Source organism: Leucopleurus acutus (genome assembly GCF_964270905.1).
Source record: "Leucopleurus acutus genome assembly, chromosome: 2".
NCBI lineage: Eukaryota > Metazoa > Chordata > Mammalia > Artiodactyla > Delphinidae > Leucopleurus > Leucopleurus acutus.
This window is the reverse complement of record NC_139143.1, coordinates 113206119-113230823: the sequence shown is the minus strand read 5'-3', so window position 1 is coordinate 113230823 and position 24705 is coordinate 113206119. Positions and strand designations below refer to the sequence as shown.

Here is a 24705-nt window from a genome sequence, read left to right as displayed (position 1 = left end):
TACTCTACCCAGCAGAGAATTCATTCAGATTCGACAGAGAAGCAAAAGCTGAGAGAATTCAGCACCACCAAACCAGCATTACAACAAATGCTACAGGAACTTATCCGGGCTGGAAACTCAAGAGAAGGAAAAGACCTACAATAACAAACAAACCCAAAACAAATGGTAATAGGAACACACATATCGATAATTACCTTAAATGTAAATGGATTAAATGATACAACCAAAAGGCATAGACTGGCTGAATAGATACAAAAACAAGACCCATATATATGCTGTCTACAAGAGGCCCACTTCAGACTTAGGAACACATACAGACTGAAAGTGAGGGGATGAAAAAAGATATTCCATGCAAATGGAAATCAAAAGAAAGCTGGAGTACAATTCTCATATCAGACAAAATAGACTTGAAAATAAAGATTAATACAAGAGACAAAGAAGGACACTACATAATGATCAAGGGATCAATCCAAGAAGAAGATATAACAAATGTAAATATTTATGCACCCAACATAGAAGAACCTCAATACATAAGGCAAATGCTAACAGCCATAAAAGGGGAAATCGACAGTAACACAATCATAGTAGGGGACTTTAACACCCCATTTTCACCTATGGACAGATCATCCAAAATGAAAATAAATAAGGAAACACAAGCTTTAAATGATACGTTAAACAGGATGGACTAAATTGATATTTATAGGACTTTCCATCCAAAAACAACAGAATACACTTTCTTCTCAAATCCTCATGGAACATTCTCCAGGATAGATCATATCTTGGGTCACAAATAAAGCCTTGGTAAAGTTAAGAAAATTGAAATCATACCAAGTATCTTTTCTGACCACAAAGCTATGAGACTAGATATCAATTTCAGGAAAAAATCGATAAAAAATAGAAACACACGGAGGCTAAAGAATATGCTACTTAATAACCAAGAGACCACTGAAGAAATCAAAGAGGAAATCAAGAAATCCCTAGAAACAAATGACAATGAAAACATGACAACCCAAAACCTATGGGATGCAGCAAAAGCACTTCTAAGAGGGAAGTTTATAGCAATACAATCCTACCTCAGGAAACAAGAAATAACTCAAATAAACAACGTAACCTTACACCTAAAGCAATTAGAGGAAGAAGAACAAAAAAAATCCCAAAGTAAGCAGTTGGAAAGAAATCATAAAGACCAGATCAGAAATAAATGAAAAAGAAATGAAGGAAACAATAGCAAAGATCAATAAAACTAAAAGCTGGTTCTTTGAGAAGATAAACAAAATTGATAAACCATTAGCCAGATTCATCAAGAAAAAAAAAAGGAGAAGACTCAAATCAATAGAACCAGAAATGAAAAAGGAGAGGTAACAACTGACACTGCAGAAATACAAAGGATCAAGAGAGATTACTACAAGCAACTATATGCCAATAAAATGGACAAACTGGAAGACATGGACAAATTCTTAGAAAAGCACAACCTTCCGAGACTCACCCAGGAAGAAACAGAAAATATAAACAGACCAATCACAAGCACTGAAATTGAGACTGTGACTAAAACTCTTCCAACAAACGAAAGCTCAGGACCAGATGGATTCACAGGAGAATTCTAACAGTTAGAGAAGAGTTAACACCTATGCTTCTCCAACTCTTCCAAAATATAGCAGTGGGAGGAACACTCCCAAACTCATTCTACGAGGCCACCATCACCCTGATAACAAAACCAGACAAAGATGTCACAAAGAAAGCAAGCTACAGGCCAATATCACTGATGAACATAGATACAAAAATCCTCAACAAAATACTAGCAAACAGAATCCAATGGCACATTAAAAGGATCATACACCATGATCAATTGGGGTTTATCCCAGGAATGCAAGGATTCTTTAATATATGCAAATCAATCAATGTGATAAACCATATTAACAAATTGAAGGAGAAAACCATATGATCATCTCAATAGATGCAGAAAAAGCTTTTGACAAAACTCGACACCCATTTATGATAAAAACCCTTGAGAAAGTAAGCATAGAGGGAACTCACCTACACATAATGAAGGCCATATACAACAAACCCACAGCCAACATTGCTCTCAATGGTGAAAAAATGAAACCATTTCCTCTAAGATCAGGAACAAGACAAGGTTGTCCACTCTCACCACTATTATTCAACATAGTTTTGGCAGTTTTAGCGACAGCAATCAGAGAAGAAAAAGAAATAAAAGGAATCCAAATCGGAAAAGAAGAAGTAAAGCTGTCACTGTTTGCAGAGGACATGATACTATACACAGAGAATCCTAAAGATGCTATGAGAAAACTACTAGAGCTAATCAATGTATTTGGTAAAGTAGCAGGATACAAAATTAATGCCCAGAAATTTCTTGCATTCCTATACGCTAATGATGAAAAATCTGAAAGAGATATTAAGGAAACACTCTCATTTACCATTGCAACAAAAAGAATAAAATACCTAGGAATAAATCTACCTAGGGAGACAAAAGACCTGTATGCAGAAAACTATAAGACACTGATAAAAGAAATTAAAGATGATACAAGCTAATGGATACATACACCATGTTCTTGGATTGGAAAAATCAACATTGTGAAAATGACTATACTACCCAAAGCAATCTACAGATTCAGTGCAATCCCTATCAAACTACCACTGGCATTTTTCACAGAACTACAAGAAAAAATTACACAATTTGTATGGAAACACAAAAGACCCCAAATAGCCAAAGCAATCTTGAGAAAGAAAAACAGAGTTGGAGGAATCAGGCTCCCTGACTGCAGACTATACTACAAAGCTACAGTAAGCAAGACAGTATGGTACTGGCACAAAAACAGAAATATAGATCAATGGAACAGGATAGAAAGCTCAGAGATAAACCCATGCACATATGGTCACCTTATCTTTGATAAGGGAGGCAAGAATATAAAATATAGAAAAGACAGCCTCTTCAGTAAGTGGTGCTGGGAAAACTGGACAGCTACATGTAAAAGGATGAAATTAGAACACTCCCTAACACCATACACAAAAATAAACTCAAAATGGATTAAAGACCTAAATGTAAGGCCAGACGCTGTAAAATTCTTAGAGGAAAACATAGGCAGAACACTCTGTGACATAAATCACAGTAAGATCCTTTTTGACCCACCTCCTAGAGAAATGGAAATAAAAACAAATATAAACAAATGGGACCTAGTGAAACTTAAAAGATTTTGCCCAGCAAAGGAAACAATAAACAAGACGAAAAGACAACGCTCAGAATGGGAGAAAATATTTCCAAATGAAACAACTGTCAAAAGACTAATCTCCAAGATTTACAAGCAGCTCATGCAGCTCAATGTCAAGAAAACGAACAACCCAATCCAAAAGTGGGCAGAAGACCTAAATAGACATTTCTCCAAAGGAGATGTACAGATTGCCAACTAACACATGAAAGGATGCTCAACATCATTAATCATTAGAGAAATGCAAATCAAAACTGCAATGAGGTGTCACCTCACACCAGTCAGAATGGCCATCATAAAAAAATAAATGCTGGAGAGGGTGTGGAGAAAATGGAACCCTCTTGCACTGTTGGTGGGAATGTAAATTGATACAGTCACTACGGAGAACAGTATAGAGGTTCCTTAAAAAACTAAAAATAGAAAAACCATATGACCCAGGAATCCCACTACTGGGCATATAACCTGCGAAAACCATAATTCAACAAGAGTCATGTACCTCAATGTTCATTGCAGCTCTATTCAGAATAGTCAGCACATGGAAGCAACCTAAGTGTCCATCGACAGATGAATGGATTAAGAAGATATGGCACATATATACAATGGAATATTACTCAGCCATAAAAAGAAACGAAATTGAATTATTTGTAGTGAGATGGATGGACCTAGAGACCATCATACAGAGTGAAGTCAGTCAGAAACAGAAAAATAAATACCGTATGCTAAAACATATATATGGAATCTAAAAAAAAAGGTTCTCAAGAACCTAGGGTCAGGATAGGAATAAAGACGCAGATGTAGAGAATGGACTTGAGAACATGGGGAGTGGGAATGGTAAGTTGGGACAAAGTGAGAGAGTGACATGTACTTATACATACTACCAAATGTAAAATAGCTAGCTAGTGGGAAGCAGCCGCATAGCACAGGGAGATCAGCTCAGTGCTTTTTGACCACCTAGAGGGATGTGATAGGGAGGGTGGGAGGGAGATGCAGGAGGGAGGAGATATGGGGATATATGTATATGTATAGCTGACTCACTTTGTTATAAAGCAGAAACTAACACACCATTGTAAGCAATTATACTCCAATAAAGATGTTAAAAAAAAAAAGAAAATTAGTGACATTCTATCAGTTTGGGAGTTATTGCGAAACAAATCTCTCAGCATGGCAGAAAGGAGATACAGATTATTGAGTTTAAGGATAAATACTATAGCCCTGAATTTGATTTGGACATTTAACTATGAATCAATTATGTATTTTATCTCAAAAAGAAAAAAATCACGTATTTCCTAAATCTGTTCATGGAAAAGGCAAGAGATAGTAATCAGTCAATGGCAATGAGCTCTTCCAGCACACAGAAAACTATTTATCATGAAAAGAAACCAGGTATCTTTGGAGAAAAGGCTTATTACAGGTCTGGGTCTGGAATTATAAAAGGTTAAACCTAGAACATCATATAACCTCACAAAGCAAGGAAGCTGTCAAGACTACTAGGGACATAACAAAAGGATTCAGGAGCCAATCTGGTATGTCTAGATGGTATCAAGATGATATATCTACAACATTTATGAGTAATCAGCAGTTTGAACATTAACTCAATATTGGATAATTATTAGTTACTATTAGCTTTTTATGTCTAAGAGTAACGCAGTATTTTTTTCTTAAATCCTTACCATTTACAAATATATACTGAAACATTTACAGAGGAAATAATATGATATCTGATTTTCTTCAAAAAATACAAGGGGAAATCTAAACAGAGGTACAGATGAAACTATATTAGCCCTGAGATGATAATTGTTTAAGGTGGGTGATGAGTACATGAAGGTTCAATATACACTTCTTTCTACTTTCGTCTTTATTTGAATGTCCCATAATAAAAAAAAAATTGTCACCTGCTTTGCCTTATCAAATCCATTAATTCTTGTATATCACTTGCTCTCCCCATGCCATGGCCATAAGAAAGGAGTGGGTATGAAAAGGGGGAAATGTGTACAAAAAACTAGTCAAATAATTCTTTACTCCAAAAATCACCCCAATTTTGACAAATATTAACACTAAGAATTCCTACTGTACATTATTAATGCAATTATTAGAAAGTCTAAACATCTAATTCCACAGTATCCACAATCTGAATAAAGCAGTACTATACTGATGATACTACCCTTAGCCATATCTTTGCTTTAATGCAAAACAGGACTAAATACAGCTATTTACCTTTACTGGGCCCTGCTATTGAATGTTTAAAATGGGACATCTCTGTTTCTGTTTTTTTTCGCATAAGTATTTGATTTCCAAATCTCTTGGGTCCTAAGTAAAAGACTGTAAATTTCTGCTGTATATCAAGTCCAACTGAAAAAAGAAAAAAAAAAGCATACAAATGCTTATTTAAGTCATATAAATCCACACATGAGACCATTTGTTTGTTTTTATACCTGCTATATTTTATACCTTTTTGAACTGGAAAGTCTAACAAGTCCAGGAAATAGAAATGTTTTAAAGATACTTTAAAAAGTATAACAAATGAAAATTTATACATCTGTCATAAAAATAAAAATCAATGTTCCTACAGTAATTGAAATTTATCTTAAAAAATAAAATGTCTATAAATGAACAGATAAAATTTTAATTTTATTATCCTAGTCTCTGCCATCTTTTACATATCCAAATATATGAAGCCTCCTTTAAAATTATTCATTTTACTTAAATAAATTATTTTTACACAATATCACTTATGTTGTTTTTCTGTTTTACATAAAGGAAATAATTTTTAAATGCTATCATATTTTTTACATTCATGTCTTCATTACTTCAGTGAACTTACCATATTCAGAACTAATTAGATTTATGCTAAGATCTTCAGATTTAAGAGCTCGCCTCACATCAATCTTTTTAGCCCAATTTCCAGCTTTTAGCAAAACAGAATCCCTGAAAAAGAGTAATGCATCATTTAATAGTGATTTTGAACACTAAATGAAATGAAATAATAAATTAATGTTCAAGGGCTAACTGATCCTAAGATAGGTCCTATCTGGTAGTAAACTGAAGTGAGACTGAAAACTACCTTCCCCAAGTTCTGAGAATAGGTAAATGGAGTGTCAATGGAGCTACCGTTACCATAATTTTCTTAACTATATGTTCACCCAACAGCTGGTTCTAAGTTGCACTGAATCATTTCAGGCCTGCTTGAATATATAATTACTATCAATAACCTATGACCTTGACCTTAAATCACTATCACTTTAAAATGGCTATACATAAGTTACATGGATTTGTGAGAACTTCAACAGTATTTTTTTAAATGATATGAAATAGTCTGTGTCTAATAACACAACACCACCAACCAATTTTGTGATTGAACTTATTTTAGCCTCCTATAGTCAAGGCTGTCATTAGATTTAGTCGTCACAGAGAATAAAGATTTGTATAATTATATATTCTCTGTAAGTGTATCACGGCTAGTTGCAGGAGAGTAATTATCAGTGAAAAGGATATCCTTATCAGTCACTGCAGTCCCATTAGGAACCTTGCACAGGATGTTTTAGGAAGCCATATTCCAGTACACTGGCAAAAATTAGGAGATTCCCATTTCAGAATCACTGCCATCCTGAACTTACAGGTACAGTTATATGCTAGGAGCATAGGCTCTGGAGTAAGAATGCTTGGCTTCAAAACTAGTTTTTGCTGTAAACTACCTATATAACCTTGGTCTCAAATTTCTCCTCTATAAAGTATATATAATGATAGCACCTATCTCATACAAAGACTAAACAATTCAATACCTGGAACCTACTAAGTGCTCAAAAAATATTAGCTGTAGCTACAACTATTATCTTTAGAGTTTGTTTATGACATCCTGGGAGAAAATATCAATATGCAATAGTATTAGAAAAAAGGCTGAAGTAAAATTATAGAATGACATGCTAGAGAACTAGATATAAGGCAAGGTACCTCCTTTATCTATTGGATCTGGTTGCCTGGATCCTACAATGGCGGTAGTAGTTTGTTAGATTTTAATTTGGAAATAGAAGATATATTTTGAAGTAAGTAGGAGGAAGATTGCACTCAAAGAGTAGTAAGGTCATGAATGATAGGAGAAAAGCAACAAAATAAGAAAGTTCAGCAACAGTGAATTAGAGCTACTCCTAAAGGTCATCTATTACTTGTTTCAAACCATGGTGATAGACTTTACACTTTGTTCATTTGAGTACTAAATATTATCTAAACCAACAGACCCAATATTAGTATCTTCTTTAATAGACAAACTATCCCATTATAGAATCAGGAAAATGTAATTTAATTGATCCCACCATGATTTTATTACTCTTTTCCTCAGCAGAATTTTTCTTTTATAGTATATGCTTAGAAATAAAACAAATAGAAATTTCACACTTACATAATTTTGTGCTTAGAAACCAGTTGATTATCTGCATCACCTATGATTAAGGTAACGTAGTGGGAATCTGGTGCTGTTCTTTTAGTTTGTAGCTGTTCAAAATTTCTTAATGTAACAGTCACTAATATTTCTGCCATGGTATCACTATATCTTGCAATCTTTAAAAAAGGATAGGCATAAAAAGTGTTAAAAATAACCTTACTACTCATACTCACCTCCAAGTCAGCTATGGGTAGCTTTATTCCTGAAAATCAAAATATATGAAAAATAGAAAATATTTACCTGTTCCACTTCAAGTTCATATTTTGGTAGATACATCACTGTTTCTTTTATCTGAGTTCCAAAAGGGGGATGTCTATTTAAAATCTAAAACATATTTATGTCATTATGTTCTTATTACAACACTAAAAACTCTTTTAGTAAAATATTTTTTAGAGTCAATAGTTTTAACATGCTTATTATCTAAAATCTTAAGTTAAAAATATATATGACTGGGCTTCCCTGGTGGTGCAGTGGTTGAGAGTCCGCCTGCCGAAGCAGGGGACATGGGTTCGTGCCCCGGTCAGGGAAGATCCCACGTGCCACAGAGCGGCTGGGCCCGTGAGCCATGGCCGCTAAGCCTGCGCGTCCAGAGCCTGTGCTCCGCAACGGGAGAGGCCACAACAGCTAGAGGCCCACATACCGCAAAAAAAAAAAAAAAAAAAAAAATATATATATATATATATATACATATATATATATATATATATATGTATGACTATGAGAGGGAAATCATTTTTTGGCAGAAATAAAGATACAAAAGTCAGGCTTTAGAATTTATACAGAATTCAGGTAACATTAGGAATAAGTAAATATTAAATACCAGTTCAAGTTTCCTTGCATCTGTTTCTTCTATCTTTTTAAAGGTAGTCAAACCTGCATTTACCATAGCATTTGATAATGTTACACCTGTGGAAAATTAATCAAATAGTTTTTAAACAATCCACTTAAAACTAAATCTACACTTAAATATTTAACAACTACATTAGTAAAAAAGAAAAATTTAAAGAGCCAGACTAATGACTTATTTTTAAAGTTGTCAAAAAATGTTCTCAATTGGATTAATTGGGCTGTGACGTTATTTGATTGTTCATATTTATTTTTTCAAACTCAAATAAAACACTCATGTGCTTTATAAAAGAAAGAGGAATTCTTTGGTCCACATGATGTCTCAACCCTTAGTTTTACCTTATGTCATAGAGCAAGTACCAAGAAACATCTATGGTTATACTCATGTTTTTAAAAAAGGCAACATTATTCAGGGATGGGAATATTGTTTCATGAAGCTATGGCTCTCTGAGCATTTCTGTCTTGAAATGAGTTCATGGTAGGTTTATGCTGAACTTTTAAAGAAACAGGAACTCAAGAAACTGAGTTCTCTGTACTAATTCAGATAATTTTACTCTTCTGCCTAAAATTTCCAATGCCTTTCCATTGCATTTAGAATAAAATGGCAATTTCCTTACTATGGCCAAACTCCCTTACCTATATGACTTGAACACAGCCTACCTCTTCCATTTAATTTCCTACCATTCCCCTCTTGCTGACTATTCTCCAGCCACACCGGCTTTAATTTTGCTCCTTAAATACATCAAGTGCTCTTCGATCTTTGGACATTCTCTGTTTCTTCATGCTTTGAGAAACTGTAATTTTTAATTCTTACACTCATATGAATGATTTTAACCAAATCCCAAAATAGAAGATATTGTCAGAAGCATAAAATTCTAAACTAGTACCACCTTGTTTAAGGCACACATATTACTGATGAGGGTATGATACTCCTTTCCTTACTCATATCTTTAACTATTCTTGGGAATTTCTCTTACTCAATCTTTAGACACAACTCCTAGTATTCTTAATTCCTTAATGTTCATTTCCATTTTCCCTTATAACCTTTCCTGGTTTTTAATTTTTAGTTTATAAACATTGTTGAAAATCATTTTGCATTCATTATTTTTTCCTGGTGCTCAATAAGAACTTAGATTTACTTTTTTGTTTGGATTCTCTCACTTTTCTATTACATGAATTTTGCTGGTCAATATTTGTTTCTTTTTGTTCAGCTGTACTAAGTGTGAAAAACATGTTCGTGTTCAACAATTTGGAAGGGATAGAATGCAACTGATGCCCAGACTGACAATATTCTAGAAAGTCAGAAAGACTGGCTTCTTCCAGTATAGTGAAATTTTATTAATCAATTTTTATGGATAATTCATACTTTTCTTAATCATTCTGCTATTGATGGACATTTAAGATTATGTGATTATAAACAATGCTTATATTTGTATCCATGTGGAAATATTTCTATAAATTTAATTGCTAAAGTGAAATTGCTGTTTTAAAGAGGTTGTGCATTTTAATTGGTAGATATAATGAGGCTTAGGCTCCAACCAACACTGCATGAGAATGTTCATAACCTTATACTATCTCCACTACAGGACTTTTAATTTTTGCTCATTTGGTGAGTGAATACAGTTTCCTTTGGATTTATTTATTTATTTTTACAATTTTACTGACTGCAGTATAATTCACATACAATATACTTGACATGTGATTTTGTGTGTTTATGTATGTGTGTGTATGAGAAACTATCACCACAACCAAGCTAATAAACATTACCATTGCCTCTACAAGTTTCCTTGTGCCACTTTGTAATTCTTCGCTACCTCTTCTGTCCCCTCCCCACACAGTCCCCAAGCAACCACTGATCTGCTTTCTATCACTATTGTATTTTCTAGTCTTTTATTTAAATGGAATTAAATAGTTTTCTTTTTAGTCTGGCTTCTTCTACTCTGTATAATTATTGTAAGATTCATCCATGTTGTTGTTTGTATCAACACTTCATGCCTTTTTATTACTGAGTATATATATCCATACTATGGGATATACCACAATTTATTTTCCATTTGCGTGTTCATAGATATTTAGGCTGTTTTCAAATGTCTTGGTTATTAGAATTGTGTGTCTACATGCTTTTATTTCTTTTGGGTACTTAAGCATGAAAGGGCCGGTTGCAATGGTAGGTTTATGTTGAACTTTTAAAGAAACAATCAAATGGTTTTCCAAAGTGGTTGTAACATTTTACATTCCCACAGTGAGAGTTCCAGTTGAACCATATCCTCTCCAGCACTCTGTCAAGTTTTAATTATTTTAGTGGCGACTTCCCTGGTGGCGCAGTGGTTAAGAATCCACCTGCCAACGCTAGGGTACACGATTTTGATCCCTGATCCGGGAAGATCCCACATGCCACAAAGCAACTAAGCCCATGTGCCACAACTACTGAGCCTGCTCTCTAGAGCCCATGAGCCACAACTACTGAAGCCTGCACGCCACAACTACTGAGGCCTGCGTGCCCTAGAGCCCACGTGCTGCAACTGAGCCCACGCGCCGCAACTACTGAAGCCCACGCGCTGCAACTACTGAAGCCCATGCTCCTAGAGCCTGAGCTCCATAACAAGAGAAGCCACCACAATGAGAACCCCATGCACCACAACAAAGAGTAGCCCCTGCTCGCCATGACTAGAGAAAGCCTACACACAGCCAAAAATAAATTTAAAAAAAAAAGAAAAATTAATTATTTTAGTGGATGTGTACTGGTATTGCGTTGTCATTTTAATTTGCATTTCTCTAATGACTAATGATGTTGAACACCTTCTCAGGTGCTTATTTGCCATATACATATCTTCTTTGGTGATGTGTCTGTTTGAATCTTTTGCTCATTGTTTTACTCAGTGGTGTGTCTTATTATTGAGTTATAAGAATTTTTTATACATTCTAGGTACAAGTCCTCCATCAGTTATATGTTTTGCAAATATTTTCTTCCAGTCTGGTGGCTTGTTTCCTCCTCCTCCTCCTCCTTCTTTAATAGTATACTATGAAAAGCAAAAGTTTTAAGTTTTGATTAAATCCACTTTTTTTCTTTTATATAGTTCGTGCTTTTGTGTTGTATCTAAGAAATTCTTTGCCAAATCCAAGATCACCTGCTGACTTTGAAGGTAGAGGAAGAGGGCTATGATCAAGGAATCAAGTATTCTCTAGAAGTTGAAGACAGGAAAATGGATTCATCCCTAGTGTTTCTAGAAAGGAAAACAGCCTTGCCGAACCTTGATTTTATCTCAGTGAGAACCACATCAGATTTCTAATCTACAGAACTTTAAGATAATAAATTTGTGTTGTTTTAAGCCACAAAGTTTGTGGTAATTTGTTACAATGGCAATAGAAAACTAATATAGCATAGTTTTTCTAATTTTAGTTTCTGATTTTTCTTACTAGTATGTAGAAATAAAGTTAATTTTTATATATTGACCTTACATCCTTCAACCATGCTAAACCTTTCCTACCTTCCATGGAATTTTCTACAGAGATGATCATGTGATCATGTATGAATAAAAACATTTTTACTTCTTTCCTTTCCAATCTGTATGCTTTTAGTTTCGTTTTCTTGCTTTACTGTACTGGTTAGAACCCCTAGTACAATGTGTACTGGAAGTAGTTACAGTGAGCATCCTTTTTGTTTCTGATCTTAGAAGGAAAGCATTCAGTCTCTCACTATTAAATATGATGTTAGCTGTAGGTTTTTCATAGATGTCCTTTATCAATTTGAGAAATTTCCTTCTATTTTAAATTTGTTGAAAGTTTTAATTAGAAATGGATTTTGGATCTTGTCAACTTTTTTGGGCATTATGAGATGATCATATGGTCTATTTTAGTTTGTTAATATGAGGAATTACATTGATTGACATCAAGTGGTAAACTAATCTTGTATTGCCAGAATAAACCACATTTGGCCAAGATATGTTAGCCCCTTTATCTATCATTGTGTTCAATTTGTTAAAAACTTATAAAGAATTACTGCATTTATATTACTGAGGGATATCTTTTTTATATTACTGAGGTCTGTCTTTCTTGAATGTCTTTGTCAGGTTGTGATAACAAGGCAATGTTGGCCTCATAGAATGAGTTGGGAAGTATTACCCCCCCTTTTAAATTTTCTGAAAATGTTTGTGTAGAACTGATATTGCTTCTTATTTAAATGTTCAGTAGAATTCACCAGTGTAACCTTCTGTGCCTGGGATTTTCTTTGTAAGGTTTTAAACTACAAATTTAATTTCTTTAATAAATATAAGCCTACTCATGTTGTCTATTTCTTCCTGAGTGGACTCTTGACAGTTTGTGTTTTTTAAGGAATTTTCCCATTTCATCAAAGTTGTGGCATTTATTGACATTAAATGTTTATAGCATTCCCTTTCTATCATTTTGCCATCTATAAGATCCATAGTTATATCTCACATTTTTGTTTTTGGAAATTTGTGTCTTTTCTCTTTATTGCTTGATCAGTCTGACTAGTGTTATCAATTTCATTGATATTTCAAAATAATCACCTTTTTGTTTTGTTGATTTTTTTGTTTTCAATTTATTTATGCTCTTTTAAAATTATTTCTTTTCTTCTGCCCACTTTGGGTTTAATTTGTTCTTTTTCTCATCTTATCACATGGAAACTGAAATCACTCTAGAGAACTTTCTACTTTTCTAATATAAGTGTTTTAGTGCTATACTATTAATAATCATTCTATATAATTTCAAATTTTTCTGTAAGTTGAAATCTCCTAAATATTGTATGTAACCTTCTTCCCAATTCAGAACTCTTATCTCTGTGGGATGGGCATGGCATTTGGTTTGCCAGGACTTATGTATTGATAGGAAGGTGAGCCTTTAATCAGGAATCTTTCTTCTACTTTGACCTTGCTTTCACCAGTCAATCTCCACCTTCACCCCAGTTCCCAGGACTGCTCAGCTCTCTGACTGATTTCCCCCACCAATTTCAAACTTCAAGGAAATACAAAGTAGTACTTCCTCACAAAATAGCTGGAGATCTTTGTTCTAAGGAATAATTAGACAATCCCCAGTGACCCATTACCTAATTTTTTAATGTCCCCAAGATGCATACAAAATTATAAAGCTAATAAGACTGTCAGCCATGAAATAACTCTCTTTTTGGAGTTCTAGCTATCTAAGAAGGAACAGGGTCACAAAGCCAAAGACACCAAAGTGAAAAATTCCAAAGTGCTTTAGGCATATCCCAGTCTTTGTAAATGGCACCGTGTAGAGTTTTTCAGTTCACATCCTGAGCTAGATCCCAACAGACAGGAAAGAAACCTGTCTATAGAATCTCTATGAAAATCATTACTAATATTGAAATGTTATTGAAAAAAGAGAAAAAGTTAAGATATAAATAAGTGACAATTTTCTGTAATGAATTAGGAATGACCAGGACTGCTAGCTCTGTACCTTGTCATTGAGATCAAAACAAAACAGTCATAAAAGTAGAAGAGAGAACAACACATAGTTACCTAATTACTAAAACAAAATTTCACTCTTGGTTTGAGAACAAATTTAAAAATAAGAACATTAATTTTTATTAGGTTTCCAAATTGATTTCAAATAGAATTCTTTAAGCATAAGCAAATGAAAATCAGATTTTCAAGGGAAGGAAAGTATAGTAACTTATTTAGGCCCATAAACACATTTTTCCTTAAAGGTCTATAACCATCTTAGAACAATTTTTCTAACAGTGAAATACAAAATAAATTGCAGACATTGATACATTGCCTACCTGTATTCAGTACCTACCGATTTTTTCCAGCTGTTTGGATACATGCAGAGAGTTTTCCCAAAGTCTACATCTAAAACACTTCGCTAAAATCAAACTGTTCAACAGTACAGCAAACTTTTCTTGAATAGCCATAAAATCTGACAACCCTAAAAAAAAGTTTCCAATATTAAATCTAGTATACTATTTTACTGGAAAAATATTGAAAATCCATTAATCCTTTAACATACATCTTGTAATTCGTGAGCCATTTCTGAAAATCTTCGAAGTATCTTGCGTCAAAGCAAAGTCTTGTATGGGAATGCATCCTAGCTGAGCCTGAATAAGACTGAGGAAAGAAGAAATTTTATTATTTCTTTTTAAAAATTACTATCTCACAGTGTTTGACATCAGTGACTGAAGTATCTCTTCTTAAAATTCCTCTCTGCCTTGATTTCTGTGACACTACATGACTCTGCATCTTGTATCATCATTATTGCAAGTAATTGTTGACTTCCTCTTCCCAGCCTCTAAAAGGTCAGTTCTCATTTTTCTACTCTTCTTTATTCACTCAACCTCTCTTTCTCTCAAAAATCTCATTTCTTCTCAAGATTTTTGTTATAATCTCTAGATTGATAAATTTCAAATGATCACAGGGCACTTGCACTTTGTTTTTTTCATTTCAACACATCTATAATTTGTTATCATATTCTTCTCCAGTGCAGCTGACTTTGGGCTTTACTATATATAGGTATTATAGAAAACAACACAATTTATATAATCACCATATATTTATTAAGTACCTATTGAGTAAAAAGCATACTGTTAGGTGATAAAATTCTGTTCAACATTTGAAGGTTGGTAGCTTATTAGTTGATTATTAGCAACAAGCAGTTGCTTGGCTACAAAATTTGAGGGGTGGAAAGAGGGGAGAAAAGAAGTTACCATCTATTGTGCCTATTATCTCCCAGGTCTTTGCTACCTCTTTCGTCTGTTTACTTATCTAACAGGACCTTGATATGCAAGTCCCCCTATGATTCTAACTAAAATTATTAGACTTGTATTACTCTCTGGGGGGATCTCTTGTAAGACCAAAAACAGGTACACAAAGAGAAAGGGTAGAATAGTTATATTTTATGGTTTAGTTTTAGCAAACAATATATGAAAATAGAAAGAAGCAACTAACTTCACAGAATGGGTGCATACAGCTGAAACTACAGAATGATTACTTCTTCTGGTTATAATATATGCTTCTGAAAATTATTTTATATCATCTACTTAGAAATGATTGTATACCCCATGTTCATAGCAACATTATTTACAATCACCAAAGTATGGAAGCAACCTAAGTGTCCATCAACAGATGAATGGATAAAGAAGATGTGAGATATATATATATATATATATATATATATATATATACACACATATATATACACAGTGGAATACTACCCAGCCATAAAAAAGAATGAAATTTTGCCATTTGCAGCAACATGGATGGACCTGGAGGGCATTATACTAAGTGAAATAAGTCAGAGAAAGACAAGTACTATATGATATCACTTATATGTGTAATCTAAAAAATACAACAAACTAATGAATAAAGCAAAAAAAGAAGCAGACTCACAGATATAGATAACAAATTAATGGTTACCCATGGGAAGAGGGAAGGGGGAGGGGCAATACAAGAGTGGGGAAATATAGGATTATTATGGGATTATATGAAATCATGTGTGTGAAACTTCTGAAAATTGTAAAGCACTATAGAATTTAAAGAATATTTCATTCAATTAAAAAAACATATCTCACAACCTATTAGCATTAAGATTAGCATTAAAGAAAGTTGGAAACTAAAAAAAAAAGGAAAGAAAGAAATGGTTATAAAGTTACATGGTTTGTTAACAAAGAAGGAACTGATGGGAAAATGTGGATGGGGTGCTTTCAAGTGCTGGATAAATAAAACTTCTTGTGAAACTATTCTGGAATGCACAAATGCAGAATATATACAAAATTATAGAGTAAAAATAAGACTTTTGAGGTAATATTTATGTTTAACATCAATATACCTTAAAAAATAGTACACTTTTCAACATCATACTTCTCTGTCAGAAACTTTACCACAAAAAGCAGTATGTAAGAGAAGAAACCTGACTCCATATTGGATCTATTCCTTTAGCTCTAACCTTTGTGTCTGTTGCCCATACTTAGTCATGCTGGCTCTGAACCTTTGTAAAAATGTTGCCTATGGCTTCAAATATACATAATAGCCCTTTCTCAATGCTCTGCCTCCTAGGCTTGACCTTTAAAAGTATAACATGTTTACATTTATGTAGAGATAAAAAGTTGCAGAACAGAAAATAATGATTGTTGATTGTCATGTTAGAGGTTTACAGGAACATTGGGACCAAACTTACGTGGACAGCTGCAAGAACAAAGGATTCTGGCACCAAGAAGTCTGCAACAACAACCAGCTACACCCTCTCCCCTTTTAGTATAAAAGAAGCCTGAATTCTAACTCGAGTAAGATGGTTCTTTGGGACATGAGTCCACCATCTTCTTGGTCTGCTAGCTTTCCAAATAAGTGGCTTTTCCTTGCCCCAACACCTGTCTCTCGTTTTACTGTCCTGTCATGCAGCGAGCAGTACAAGCTTGAACTTGGTAACAATAAGCAGGAATGGAAGGGAGAACAGGGATTTATTCTAGTAGGTACAGAACCTTGGCAGGGCTGTCTGTCTCTCTCCACCAGATAAGGCCAGCCTGAGCTTATCCTCAGTAGAAGTAAAAGTCTCACAGCCTCAGGTAAGATGGCACCTCTGCCATCTCAACTAATGGGGTCAGACTTGCATGATAGTTATATGACTAAATCAGGGTTATTGTAAGGATTAAATGAAATAAAGTAATAATGCAATTTGAATTAGGTTCAACCATGACCAGACTATAGAGGCTTAAATATAAATGGTTTATTCTCTTATGTAAAAGAACTCCAGAGTTAGGCAGTCTAGGGCTTGGTATGGTAGTCCAACAAGTCACCAGAGACCTAGGATCCTACTATATTTCTATTCTGCCATGTATGGCTTCCATTTTCAGGCCATCTCATGGTCTAAGATGACTGTTGGATCTCCAGCCATTACACATTCACTCCATACAACATGTTGGAGGAAGTGGTGGAAGACAACAATTGATGCCCTGTTTACCACCTGACTCCATTTCCTTTAAGCAGCCTTCTAGGAAGACTTACATCTTCTGCCTACATCTCGTTAATTGGACAAACTTAGACACAGGGCCCTATTTAGCTACAAAGTTGACTGGGAAATGTAATCTTTTCCCTGTGAAGGTAAGATAAATACTGGACAGTCAGCTAGCAGTTTCTGCCATAGGTATGTACAAGTATACCACATTTTATTGCACTTCACTTCATTGCACTTTGCCGATATTGTGGGGTTTTTGCAAATTGAAGGTTTATGGCAACCCTGCATCAAGCAAGTCTATCAGCACCATTTTTCCAGCAGCATTTGCTCATTTCATGTCTCTGTGTCATATTTTGTTAAGTGCTGAAATATTTTAAGCCTTTTCATTATTATTATATTTGTCATGGTGATCTGTGATCAGTGATCTTTGATGTTACTGTTGTAATTGTTTTGAATTTTTAAATTAAGGTATGTACACTGTGTTTTTGACAGTGCTACTACACACTTAACAGACTATAGTCTAGTGTAAAGATAACTTTTATATGCACTGGACTGGGAAACCAAAAAAACTGTGTGACTTGCTTTATTGAGATAGTCATGTTATTGTGGTGGTCTGGAACTGAACCCACAATATTTCCAAGGTATGCCTGTAAAGCATCTAATGCAGTGCTTGGAACACAGCAAATATTCAAGCAATGGTTATTACTATTATTATTATCAATGGTTGAGCCATTTATGACCTGCTCTCAGCTTCCACAGTTAGCCAACTAATAAAAATGATACCAGAACTTCCCAAAAGACTTCTGTATACTGGCCAACTTAGTAAAGGAAGGTATAGAAAGAGTAGAAATCCTTCATATGAAGATAAGTTAAAGGTGTACTATAAAGCTGTACAACTCTCTTGAGAGGAGAAAAAGTTATTCTGAAGTCATCTTTTTCTGCCTAAACATAGAATAAGAATGCCCAAAGAATCAAATGAAAGAAAAAAATCAAGATGGCACATGGAGCCTTCTATACATATAACTCCTCTTTAAATTCCATAAAATGATGGACAACTATATAGGTGTGTTTTTGTGTGTTAGTCTCTATCCACAAAACTACAGGAAAGCAAGAAAGCATGCCATTGGTGGGCCAGAAAGTTGAATGTTAGAAATCATATCTATGAAAAAGATCAAATCTATGAGAAAAACAAAACCGGACATTATCCATAGTACATGCAGAAGAATTAATAGATCAAGAAGGAGAGAGGGTCCTAGGGTATTTGTTGGAGCAATTCACTGGAATGCTGTATTCTGAGCAGGTAGTTTAGTCTACCCCTGTCACTCTCTCTCATTTGTGGAAAACATTAAGCAGTTGTAGTATATATTGAGAGGCTAAAGTAGGGAGTGTAGACACTGAGGCCAGAGAGGCAGGACAGTTCTCCAGGTAGGAACGAAAACCCCAGTAGAAGTAGAAAGACTTTACTCTTAAATTGCAAGGTATTTCCACACTTTTATGGGAGTCAATCTAATTACTTCTCCACAATCATTAGAGATAGTAAGTAACAGAATAGGTAGGCAAAAATATATTTACAAATGCAAAAGCAAACAATGAAGAACTACCTAACATTTGAGAAAAAAATTTAAAAAGACACACAATATTAATAAATGAAATAACAATTGAGGAAACAGAGTTAAGTGCACAGAAAAAGAGTTTCAAAATAAGCATAATTGATTTATATAATTAAATTTTTTTTCAGAGAGATTAGAAATACCATGTATAACCTTTCTCCAAAAAAGACATACAGATGGCCAAGAAGCACATGAAAAGCTGCTCAACATCACTAATTATTAGAGAAATGCAAATCAAAACTACAATGAGGTATAACCTCACACCAGTTAGAATGGGTTTCATCAGAAAATCTACAAACAACAAATGGTGGAGAGGGTGTGGAGAAAAGGGAACCCTCTTGCACTGTTGGCGGGAATGTAAATTGATACAGCCAATATGGAGAATAGTATGGAGGTTTCTTAAAAAACTAAAAATAGAATTATCATATGACCCAGCAATCACAGTACTGGGCATATACCCAGAGAAAACCATAATTCAAAAAGACACATGCACCCCAATGTTCATTGCAGCACTATTTACAATAGCCAGGTCATGGAAGCAATCTAAATGCCCATCAACAGATGAATGGATAAAGAAGATGTGGTCCATGTATACAATGGACTATTAGCCATAAAAAGGAATGAAACTGGGTCATTTGTAGAGGTGTGGATGGATCTAGAGACTGTCATACAGAGTGAAGTAAGTTAGAAAGAGAAAAACAAATATCATATATCAACACATATATGTGGAACCTAGAAAAATGGTACAAATGAATCGGTTTGCAGGGCAGAAATTGAGACACAGATGTAGAGAACAAACGTATGGACACCTAGGGGGGAAAACAGTGGGGGTGGGGGTGAGGGTGTGATGAATTGGGAGATTGGGATTGACATGTATACACTGATGTGTATAAAACTGATGACTAATAAGAACCTGCTGTGTAAAAAAATTAATTAAATTAAAAATTTTTCTTTTTAATTTTAAAAAAAAAGAAAGAAAGAAACTTATTTCTTAACCCTGTCCTTACCTTTAATCTTACTCATGCAATTTGTTTTGTATTGCTATCAGAATAAACTTTTAAAATCACACACACACAGAAAAAGAAATACCATGTATATTTTAGAAAGCCAAGCAGAGATACAGTAAAATACAAATTTTATCAGTTATTTTCTTTGTAATGTTGTAGGAGCTTTCAAAATATCAATGCTTTAAAATTTCACCTAAAATTCTTTGAAGAATTCTAATAAATCCCTGATATGCTTTAATGCAAAAAAACAAAAAAAAATTATCACTGAAAAAACTCAATAGATAAAGCTGAAGAGCAAATCAGTGAGATGGCTAACTGAGCTAAGACATTCTCCTAAAAGCCAAGCATAAACAGATAAAAAATATGAAAGGATAAGTATAATATGTGGAGGAGATTGTCAGAAGTTCCAACATTCATCCAGCAGGAGTTCCAGAAGGAGTGAACAGAGAGAATAGAGAAGAAATAATTAAATTATAGAAGAAAATTTCCCAGAGCTGAAGAAAGATACAAGTCTACATATTAAGAGGTTCCACAGAATGCTGTGCAAAATAAAGAATAAAGACACACGCAGACTTTCTGGTGAATTTCCTAAATCAGATAAAGAAAAAAGTTATTAATAAAGAACTGAAAACATGGGGACTTCCCTGGTGGTGCAGTGGTTAAGAATCCACCTGCCAATGCAGGGGACATAGGTTTGAGCCCTGGTCCAGGAAGATCCCTCATGCCGTGGAGTAACTAAGCCTGTGCGCCACAACTACTGAGCCTGCGCTCTAGAGCCCACGAGCCACAACTACTGAGCCCATGTGCTGCAACTACTGAAGCCCGCATGCCTAGAGACTGTGCTCTGCAACAAGAGAAGCCACTGCAATGAGAAGCCTGCACACCGCAAGGAAGAGTAGCCCCACTCGCCAGAACTAGAGAAAGCCTGCGTGCAGCAAAGAAGACCCAACACAGCCATAAATAAATTAATTAATTTTTTAAAAAAGTACTGAAAATAGATTAGATCACCAACAATGGATGCAAGAAGAGCAGTATAAACATCTGAAGAATGATTTAGCCAAACTTATTCAAATGATAGGGCAAAATACATTTCAGGCTTACAAAGACTCAGAAGGACTCAGAAAATTATTTGAGAATGTATCCAAAAAAAATAAATTATATATCTAAGGAAAAGGAAGATAGAGATTTTAAAAAGCAGAAAGTAAGCAAAGCAATCAGTAAAAAAAGAAATTAGGTTAAGTCTACAATTTTTAATGCACAGTAAAATATTTTAAATTTAACAATCTGGAACTAAAATCCAAGATGATCTGAACATGGGAGAGAGCAAGAGGCAAGAGGAAATTGAAAATATGATAAAAGTTTTATCTCATATGGCAAGTTTTTAAATGTTCATTTTCTATAGACATTGGTTAAAAACATATAAAATTTTAAAAGAAGAGCTAGTTAGAAGAACAAAAACAAACGAAACTTGACATATCCAAAAAGAGGCAGAAAAGGCAGAAGAAATAAGTGAGGAAAAAAGAAACAAGCAATAATCGTGCAAATTAGAAAACATACAATAAGATTAAGTCCAAACACAGTATCCTCAGGGGATACATTTCAAGATTCCTCAGCGGATGTCTGAAACCAAAGATAGTATGAAACTCTACATATACTGTTTTTTCCTATACATACCCAGGATAAAGTTGAACTTATAAATTAGGTACACTAAAAGTTAACAACAATAACTAATAATATAATAGAACAATTAATAGTGTTAATAAATGTCATGTGAGTGTGGTCTCTATCTCTCTCAGAATATGCTATTGTACAAATATAATGCCTTTTCCATCTTAACTAAACACTTGACATGCACTATGGCTGTAACTTTTGCAGCTTGAGGTGCGACAGCAAAACCAGCATGAACTTTCTTTTTCCTTCTTCACAGTTTCCTTTCTTTTTCTTTCTTCACAATTTCACAGGTAGAAGACTCATTCGTACTGTAGATCTTAGCAACCTCAGCATATTAACCTCTTATTAACCAGCATAGCAACCTCTAAATTATTAAATCTAGAACCTATTAAATCTAGAACATCCACCTTTTCACTTAAAGGAAGGACTTGACAGCTTCTCTTTGGCATATCTGAATTGTCAGCATCACTACTCTTGCACTTTGGAGCTGTCAACTTTAATAATACAGTAGCCAGTTATTTTATAACTGGCTACTGTATTATTTATAAACTTGCTTTATAGCAAAAGCAAGTTTATTGAGGAAGAGCCAAAAGAACTGCAATTCAGGATATGCAAACTATGGCAAAGCACAGGCAAATCAAGAGAACAAGGAAATTTGCTTTACAGGGAAAAGGGGGGAGATAGGAGGGGCTATGAAAACCAGGGTCCATTGGAGGAAGCTGGTAGTACAAAGTATGGAGGCTTCTCATTAGTCGGGCTGGTACAGTCTCCGACTGGCTGGGCTGTCAGGGCAAAGAGAAGTTTTCTTTTTCCTGCTGGATAGTAAAGTAGAGGGATTTTCCTATCAGAGAGGTAGGTGTACACCTCTTTCTGCTTGGAGCAACTGATGACGCATGGCAGAGTGTGAGAGCTTCCCCTACAGGTCTGTCCTGATTCCAATTTTAGCTGAGGTTCCTTTAATTCCACAGGGCCATTGTTAAGTAAAATAAGGGTTAGTTGAACACAAGCACTGCAATATGGCAACTGTCATCTGATAACTGAGATGGGTACTAAGTGAAGAACAGGCAGGATACACTGGACAAAGGGATGATTCATGTCCCAGGTGGGACACAGCACAACGAAGTGAGATTTTAAACTTATGAATTGCTACTCAGAACAGTGCACAATTTTAAACTTATGAATTGTTTATTTCTGGAATTTTCCATTTAATATTTTTGGACCACAGTTGACCACTGGTAACTGAAACCGTGGAAAGCGAAACCGTGGATAAGGGGGGGGGGGACTACTGTAATTATAATAAATGTGAATGAACTTATTCTCAATTAAAGAATTCTGAGATCAGGTAAAAAGAAAAGTGATAAAATCTAACTATATTCAATCTATACAAATTATAAAACAATATGAAAATGTTAAGAAGAAAAAGATTAAATGATATACTAAATAAAACAAGTATGGCAATATTATTAATAGTAGACAAAACGGAATTAAAAGCAAAATGTATTCAATAGGACAGTTAGTTGACTCATCTAACCTGCCTCTTTCCATCAGCAGAAACGACAAGACAGGACAAGAAAGGCAACATGGACAAACGGGCCAATAGGCCTGTAGTACCTAACAAATGTGTAAATACACAGGTTAAGTACAACTCCTTTTATGTACAATCCTAAGAAGACAATTTCCTTATGATTTGTTCCTTTATTGTATAATCCATCCTATACTTTTATAGTCATTTCCACAAGTCACAGCTGATTAGACAATATGTCACTCTTCTGTTTACTGTGTACTTGTTCCTTTTCTGTTTGCTTTTCCAAATATATTGGTGGTATATATATATTCCCTTGAACTATCTGACATTACATCTTTAGATCCATTCTATAATCTGGCTATATTTTCAATATATTTTCCTCTTCCAATATAATAAATTACTCTCTTGATTAATAAAACTTTACATGAAAAATGAGTGATATTTCACTTTGAGTAACACAATTAGCAAACTCTTCCTAATGGCAAAATATGCAATTTAGTGCCTAAGGAACACATCATTCATTTATCCATTTACCATCCACATGGAATAATGATAAAAATTAACCATGTATTAAGCCACAAGTAAAACCACAATATCTATCATAAAGCAGAACGCTAACAGGCCACATTCTCTAATTACAATCCAATAAAATTAGAAATTAACAATAAAAGAATGACAATTTTTAAAAAGTATAACTTTAAAAATTTTAAACATAATTTTAAATAATTCTTAAGAGGAAACTAAAACTGAAATTACAAACTATTTAGAAAGAATAGCAATAGATTTAGAAAATCTATAGAACAATGTCAAAGTGGTATTCACTGGAAAATTTGTAGTTTTACATATTTTATAGAAAATTAAAAAAAATAATAAATGGAGAAAAATACAATTTAAAAGATTACAAAAAGAAGTAGAAGGAAAAAAATAAAGACAAAATGGGAAATTAATGAAATAAAAAATAATAGAAAGATTAAAAATGTAAAATTAATAGGACTATTAAACATGATCAATAAGTCAAAAATAAATGGCTTGAAAAGATCAAAATATAGAAACCTCTAGCAAATCTGATTAAGAAAAAAGGAGACGATACAAATAATATTAGATATTAGAAAAGACATTATATATTTAGGGGAAATTTTTAACTTATTAGAGGACAAAATACTTTATGCCATAAAAACTGACAAGCTGGGTGAAATGAATAGCTCAGGAACATATAAAGTAAGAAAAATTGATTCAAAAAAAGTTAGCAACCCTGCAAAGAACAAAAAATGAAAGAAATCGTAGAGAAACCCAACTTTTAGATCCAGAGACAATGGTGAGCTAAAATGGATTGCTCGCTCTTCTCTCTGAATTCAAATCTGTTTTTACAAATAAGTGAGAAGGAGGTTAATGGATTCCACAATCGAATCCAAAAAGTATGAGAAATTCCCCAGTGGTGAAACACTGGAAACTTGACAATTAA

At 34.2% G+C, this 24705-nt stretch overlaps 1 protein-coding gene across 1 annotated transcript in view; it reads right to left on the bottom strand.

The window, feature by feature from the left end:
- The window catches only part of HFM1 (helicase for meiosis 1), a gene marked incomplete at both ends in the record, with an annotated part of 128499 nt that overhangs the window by 43185 nt on the left and 60609 nt on the right, over window positions 1-24705 (bottom strand). The window contains 7 exons of the mRNA XM_082833123.1: window positions 5439-5573; window positions 6046-6149; window positions 7618-7775; window positions 7900-7983; window positions 8480-8565; window positions 14284-14412; window positions 14494-14591. Coding sequence (XP_082689249.1) covers window positions 5439-5573; window positions 6046-6149; window positions 7618-7775; window positions 7900-7983; window positions 8480-8565; window positions 14284-14412; window positions 14494-14591 — 794 coding nt within the window. The remainder of the gene's footprint in view (window positions 1-5438; window positions 5574-6045; window positions 6150-7617; window positions 7776-7899; window positions 7984-8479; window positions 8566-14283; window positions 14413-14493; window positions 14592-24705) is intronic.